General features: G+C 37.2%; 1 protein-coding gene across 1 annotated transcript in view; it reads right to left on the bottom strand.

Moving 5' to 3' along the window:
* Positions 1 to 7,846, bottom strand: part of STK39 (serine threonine kinase 39) — a 431,767-nt gene that overhangs the window by 18,688 nt on the left and 405,233 nt on the right. Inside the window, exon 17 of the mRNA XM_006879325.1 lies at positions 4,832 to 4,896. Coding sequence (XP_006879387.1) covers positions 4,832 to 4,896 — 65 coding nt within the window. The remainder of the gene's footprint in view (positions 1 to 4,831; positions 4,897 to 7,846) is intronic.

The raw sequence follows: 7,846 nt of genomic DNA, 5'->3' as shown, positions 1-7,846 counted from the left end.
CATCCTGGCATAGGAAAATGTGGGAGGTGCCTTTTAGTTAGGACTGGATGTGCAAGAACGCTTCCAAGAGAAAGTGAAATCTAAGAAAGTAATGGAAACGTATCGGAAGTTAATGAGATGGAGAGGGTCAAGGGAAGCTGGGAGAAAAGAATATACTATAAGCAGGAAAAAGCATATCAAAAAGCTAACGGATGAAAATAGAAGCGCGAGGATGGATGCAAAGGAGAAAGTGATGAGTGGGAGAGCAGCAGAGATGGAATAAGATGAATAAAGAAAGGGTGAGAGGGTGACAGAGAGGGACAGAGCGAGGAAGAGAAGAATAGAGAAAGAGGACGAAGGGGAGAGAGTAAGGAAAAGGGAAGGGGAGAAAGGAGAAAGACAGATAGGCAGGGCAAGGAGGAGACTGAAAGGGAGTTCTGAGCAGGGAGGGGTACATCTGCCACATCCGGGTCTTCAGTTTTAGAAAACTGGAAAGACATGAAAGTGTTCAGAGCATTTTGGAATTGTGGAAATATTACTTCTTCTGTAGCTACTGTAGAGGAAACAGTAGCTATTATAGGGGAAACAGAGTCTCAGGTTGGCAAGAATGGAAACATGGAGATCTATTTAGGAGACTATGCAAGAATTCAGAAAAAAATTAAACACCTACAAGAATGCTGGAAGTAAGAGTGACAAGAAGAGGTTAGAATCAAGAATGTGGCGAACTTACACATTCATTGGAACAAGGAGGCAGAGGATGAAATTATTCTTATTCTTTATCCAGACACAGCAAAATAAATACTGTCATAAACTTTCAAGAGGAGAAACGGGCTGGTATCCCTGTGTTGTAGGTAAGCAAGTTTAGAGTTATGGGAATAAGTCAATACAAATGTTTTAATCTCTTATCTCTCTTCACATATTCAAGATCAGAAAAATGTTCTGGCTATTGTATAACTTCTAATTTTCTTACATTATTAAAAAAAATAAAGAAATATGTGTATTGGCTTGAAATGCTAACACAGAATGCTATTTTTCTCATAAATATTTTCTTACACAAATGAAACATATTTCCAAAACTATAGGTGAATTAGAAACATAATAGAGGTGACAGTGGAGTTCCAAGTTAGAAGATGAATTGTTCCAATTTGCTAATTTATCACTCTAAGCCTGAATAAAATATTCTTTTATTATCAAAACAAAGATAATTTCTTCAGATAAATTTTTTTCTCTGAAAATCTTTGTGTTCTTTCATCACACAGCTTCACCATCTAAAATGAGATGAGAAGTAAAACTCATAAAGTTAATTAGCATCTGGCTAACATTTACCATAACTAATCATTCAGCATTTTTTGCCACACATATTTTCCATTTACTTTTCACAAGAAATTAAAAAAGGAGGTCATCAATATATGTTGTATACAGCAAATTACTGGTCATCTAGGCTTTAAATTGTTAGTGGCATTCTGACTGGTCTTTGATAATATTAATTTATAAGTCTGAAATGAACTATTTATACCTTAATGTGCTATTTGTCATTAGAGACTATTTATACTTCTCTCCATTTCTGCCACACCACTGTATGTTACAGTTTCAGCAAGTATAGCATTCCATGTCTCTGTGTACTCTGGTCCCCAAGTTTCAAATGTACTAGCACAGTTTTAACCAATTTTTTAGTCTGAAATGAATTAAACCTACAACTGGGATGCAATGATAATTACTGGTGATTGGGATACAAAAGGTGGAAAGAAAGAAGAATCTATGATTGAAAAATATGGTTTAGTTATAGAAATGGTGATAATAAATTTTTTTATGGCCAACAACTTATTTGTAATAAATACATTTTTAAAGCTATAAATGGTTGAGTATAGGCCTCAATAGGTGGGATACACAGGAATCAAACTGACTGCATATGTTCAAAGAGATAACTCAGTATCATTAGAACAAGGATAGAAGTCAACTGTGAAACAGACCATCAATTGCTCACAGGCATGATCAAGTTTAAGTTAAAGAAAATGAAGAGAATCCACAAGAGCCAAAATATGACTGAGCATATCCTACCAGAATTTAGAGACCATTTCAATGGATTTGATGCACTGAACATCAATTACTGAAAAAAAAAAATTAGTTGAGAGATGAAGGTATCTTACATTAAGAAAACAAAGGTCATTATAAAACCGGAAAGAAGAGATTCTGAAATTTGTTCTAGAATATAAAAAACTAAAGTGAGAAGAAGAAATGATAAAGCAAGAGCTCTTAATGGACTATTTCAAGGGGTCACCTGAGACTACGAAGTCTTATAATGAAAGGATAAACAGTTTGTTTTAAGAAAATTAAAAGGAAAAGCACACTTGGCATTTCTCAAACGAAAAGAATTATATAAAAAAATTCAAGCCTCAACTGTAATATTGAAGAATTCTGTGGATAACATATTGATAAACCCAGGAAGCATCAAAAGCAGATAGAAGGAATGAACAGTCACTGCACCAAAAAAACCTGATCTATACTCAACCATTTCAGGAGGCAGCATATGATCAAGAACTACTGGTATCACTGAAGGGAATAATTCAAGCTGAACTTTTCACTGAAAGTACTGACAATAAGCAAGATTCAAGGAATAGATGGACTATCAATTGAGATGTTTCAACAAATGGTGAAGAGCTGGGCATGCTTACTCATTTAGGCTAAGAAATTTGAAAACCAGTTATATGGCCAACAGATTTGAAGAGATGCATATGTGTGCCCATAACTAATAAACCCAACAAATCAACATGAGATTCAAAAGAATGTGGAAATTAAAGAACACTATCATTAACATCACACACAAGTAAAAACTTTCTTAAAAGATTTAAAAAAACATGGTTGAAGCAGTATATAATTAAGAAACTGCCAGATATTCAAGCAAGATTCAGAAGATGTGGAATGAGGGGATCAGTGATGACATATGAATGTTGGCTGAAACTAAGAATACCAGAAACTGTTTAACCGTGTGTGGGATTTTCTGGCTATACAAAGAGATCTGAATGTCTGGATCATAGTTAACCAATTATGGATAACATTGAGAAGAATGAAAACTTCAGAATACTTATGGAGCTTATACAGAACTTGTACATGGAGCAAGAAACAGAAGATACTGTGTTTTTAAATCACAGAGGGTATGTGTGAGGAATGCATACTTTTACCATACTTATTAAATTTGTATGCTGGGTATATATCTGAGAAATTGGAATATATGAATAAGAATGTGACATCAGAGCTGGAGGAAGACTCATTAAAAACAGACACACAGATGACACAGTCTTGATAGTTGAAAATAAAGATTTGGAAGATGAAGATCAAAGCCTATAGCTTTCACTGCAAACTATACCTCAACAATCAGAGTAAGACAAAAATTGTCACAATCGGACCAATTAGCAACATCATGATAAATGGGGAAATATTCTAAATTCTCAAGGATTTAATTTTATTTAGATCCACAACCAATACTTTTGGAGGCAGCAGTCAAGACAAAAACAAGTGCTCGCTTTGGGAGCACATATACTAAAACTGGAATGATACAGAGAAGATTAATATGGCCCCTGCACAAAGACGGCATGCTAATTTGAGAAGCATTCTATATTTAAAAATAAAGAAATAAATTATCCTCTTTGATAAATGTTATAAATTGTCTCTTTAAAGAGCTGAAGAGCAAAATAAAAGGTTATCACTTTGAGGTCTTAGGTGTGCCTGACCTTAGCCATGGCATTTTCAACTGACTGATACGTATACGAAAGTTGAACAGTGAGTAAGAAGAACTGATGCCTTTGAATTGCAGTGTTGATAAAGAACACTGTTTACAACAGAATTGTTGTGGACAACAATATAACCAGAATGCTTGTTGGAGAAGAATGGTGAGTCTCACACCCTCTGCCTTCAGGAAGGGTCATTCCCTGAAGAAAGGTATCATGTGTGGTAAAGGAGAGGGCCAGCAAAAATGAGGAGGATCCACAATGAGACGAACCAGTGGCTGCAATAATGGGCTCAAGCGCAACAGTGATGAGAAGGTATCAGTGATATCCTGGTGCGCAGGACCAAGCAGCACTTCATTCAGTCATACAGAGACCCGATAGCATCTAATATCAACAGTGAAGAAAAGGATATTTAGTGGTACATTACAAACTTAGCTGATAAGCAGAAGTTTGTTTGAATCTATGTAGTGGTTCGAAAGGAGATGATCTGGTGATTTGCTCCCATAAAGTGATAACCTAGAAACCCCGCTGGGACAGTTCTGTAGGGTTGCTACGACTTACAATTGACTCAACAGCATCTGACAACAACATGTGCAGAAAAACTGTGGCAATAGCTCCTCCTTACAAGAACCTATTACTGTGATTTGAAATGCGAGTTAAAATGTTATGTCTTTGTTCACTAGGCTTTGGAGAGCTATTCTACAATCACTGCCAATTATCTAAACCATTTCCCCAACAATCAGCCTCTATTTTTTTAAAAGTTTGAACCATTTCGATTTCACTTCAGGAAAAGTGGTGCTTTGAATTCAGTTTAATTTTGTCTATATGGTCAAGTTGCCATACAAATTGAAACAGTGAAATGGTACTGGTTGTGAGATTCGCAAACGGCCACTCTTAGTTAAGGATTTAACTGTAAAAGAGTAAGGTATGATTGTCGAAGAGGAAATTTCTGGCCAGGATCAGAAAATGTTCCCAAATGTAGAACAGGCAAATGACAAATGCAAAAATGGATCCCTGTGGAAAAGAGCAACCACCAGACTACAGAGTAATTTAGGAAGCTCTCCTATTACTCCCCGCCAGTGCAGCATGGGGAAATATTCACCTTTATTCCATAGCTTTTCACTTACCAACTTAAATGTCAGTGTTTTTAATGCTTTGGGATCATCTACAATCTTCTGCAAATTAGCAGCCACTGCAAAATAGAAACACAAAGAAAAAAAGTTCGAATTATTTTCAATAGCACTAGATTTTCACTCAGTGATTGAGAAAACATGACTAATGGTGTAATAAATGGCAAAATAATTTCTTTTACAGGCATCATAAAATCTGCATAAATGACCAAATTACTCTCGTGAAGATATTTTCTATAACCTACATCTTCAGCAATCTTGCATCTGTGCACATCTGAACTCATAACTGTCAACCCTACATTTCAAGACAACAAGAATTTGAAATTTCTTTCTACTGAGAAGTAGAAAATGTAGAAGTAAAAAATGCAGCACCCGGTGTTACAACTTCTTGTATACCAACGAAGGAATTTTTCTTTTACTTTTCAAAGAGAAGAGCGAATGGGGGGTGGGGGTGGGGTGGGGTGGGAGGGGAGAAAAGTGCAACAATGAATGAATGGAAATCCAAAATCTCTGTAAATGTTCATTGAAATTAATAATAATTAAAAAAAGTTAAAAATTACCTTTAATTACCAAGAGAGGGTGATATAACACAGAGAGGGAATATTTTAAAAGAGTGAGTTTCTATACAAGTATAAAGTCAGCACATTTAAATTCTTGGTTTATCAATTCACCTATTTCTCTGCACACAATTATATCAAAGCAACTAAATACAGACAATTACCTCAGACTCAGGCAAGTTTTCATGCTTTCAAGAGAACAATGGCCAGGGAAGGGCTATCCTGAACGGTAGCTGAACAGGGTAAAGCAGTCGAAGCTGTTTGGAGCTGAGGACTGATGATATGTTTCAGTAATAGCCAGGTACATTAGAGACTTGTTTTATTCCTTGTCGTAGGATGATGTATGTGATATTCTAGTAGAGGAGGAACAGGCAATTCTGGTAGCCTACTGAGTAAGGATTTGGCTAAGCCAAAGGCAGAAGGTTCGATTCCACGAGCTGCTTCTGAGGGACAAAGATGGGCAACACCCTCCTAAGAGATTGAAAGCCTCTGAAAACCTGCTGGAGGGCCAGCTGTGGGTCATCCCATTTTGAAGGCAGAGAGGGGTGGAGGAGGCAGCTTTTCCTGCTTACTCCTTGACACAGGCAACTGCTTACTGATAGAATCATCAAGAGGCAATTATGAGTAAACTAACTCAGTCTCATAAGGACAAATATTGCATAAAACGATTACTGTAAAAATAGGATAATGAGTATAATGTGCATGGAGATCCAAAGGAAGGAAAGAGTGGGAGTAGAGGGGTAAGGACAGGCAGGGGCAAAACCACAGGGTTGCAACATTTTGGTGTGTGGATTGGAGGGGGTGAAGGAAATGAGAAATAGCTGGCAGGGCCCTGAAAAGACAAAGTAATGGTGGGCATAGTCCACTGGTGATTAATTTTATAAAACATAATGAATGGGGATGATTATATGAAACACAATGTGAATAAAGAATAGTGTGAAACACAATGTATATGAACTTTGTAAGCAAACCAATATAAAAAAGAAAAAAGGTCATGATGAAGGAAATGTAAAGTTCTCTCCTTCCTATGTCCAAACATAAAGCACTTCCGAGTAAAGGCTATATGCAGGCTAAGGGAGGGGAAGGTCCGACTGGGAAAATAGGAAAGAAGGTCCTAGTGATTTTTCAGGAGAACTATCGGCTGCTTCAGTTACTGGGTATCTGAGGGGTAAAAATCTACTTCAGAATACTATACTTTCCAGATAAAATCCTTGTAGGAGAGTATGTTTGAGGGACAAAATTTATTAGTAGAGAGCAGAGAAATAGTCCGTTAACTGTTTCCTCTAAGGTTGAGGGAAAACAAACTAGATACATGGATTTTGTGCAGATTAGTTTACTGCATTTAATCTATCTGCTGCAGAGAAGGAAGGAAAAAAAATGATACACTCAATTTGGCCTATTTCTCTTTATAAACCATAATTACAAGCATCATTTTATCTTCATCTGTTGCCTTCTCAATAGTTGAATTCTAACTGACCTACAAAGTTTTCACTTTTACTAATGTTCCTCCCCTCCAAACTTTTACTTTGGCCCACATAAGCAAATATACACCACCACTCCTCTCTATCCCACCCCACTCAAGCTTTATCCTGGACCACCTCACTGCAGTCTTCAACAATCTTCCTCTGGCTTTCATCCTGAACATATTTTAGAAAACAAATCAGCAAGTAATTCACTTAGGAAACATTGGATGGCAGAGTGGAAAGCTGGCTGTGAAAGTCTGCCCACCGAAGCCAGTCTGTATGGTGTCAGGGCATTCTGACTACATGCAAATGTCATCAACTGAGCCCAGTGCACATTTTTTTAATACATAAGAGTTCTAGCAGTTCCTTTGATTTGGACTGGTATCATGAGTAGCCATAAAGTCTTCATATGAATTTCAGTCCTTTCATTAGAGCCTCTCAGTTAATGTGGATGATTTACTGCCTTGTTCTGGGTCATCTATTTCCAGGCTGCTTGCTAATGTTGAGCCAAAAGCCGAGCTCTGTCCTCCACTAATTCACAAGCCTCTCTCTGATGCAGACATGTGTATCAGGGCCAATTTCCAAGGCCTGCTGCGACGCGAAGTGTATACTGGAGGGCAAGACTGAGCTGCGAGCATCTTAAACAATCATCTCAGAAACCAAAATTCTCCAATTGTGACTCCCATACCTTGGAGACATTAGAAATTCAAAATTTATCTTCAGCTCCAAGCAAAATTAGCAAAACTGGCCACTTACCTGATTACTTATCCCAGCTGCTAGGCTTATTTTCAATTTAGTTGATTCTAATTTATTGTAAAGTGCTATAAAATACCTTCATTTAACTGACATCACGCAAAATTCAGGGTGATGCTAATTTCTCTTTCCGTCGCAATGCTCATTAAAAAGATGGGTGTCACTGTTTCCTCCCTTCCCCTGACTGTGCACCTGGGTTTCAAAAATAAAAGTGCTCCTTACCTGGCACGTGAGCTAAT

Source organism: Elephantulus edwardii, unplaced genomic scaffold, assembly GCF_000299155.1.
Source record: "Elephantulus edwardii isolate Elephantulus edwardi_28Jun2011 unplaced genomic scaffold, EleEdw1.0 scaffold00003, whole genome shotgun sequence".
NCBI classification, from domain to species: Eukaryota; Metazoa; Chordata; class Mammalia; order Macroscelidea; family Macroscelididae; genus Elephantulus; species Elephantulus edwardii.
This window is presented reverse-complemented; position numbering and strand designations above follow the sequence as displayed.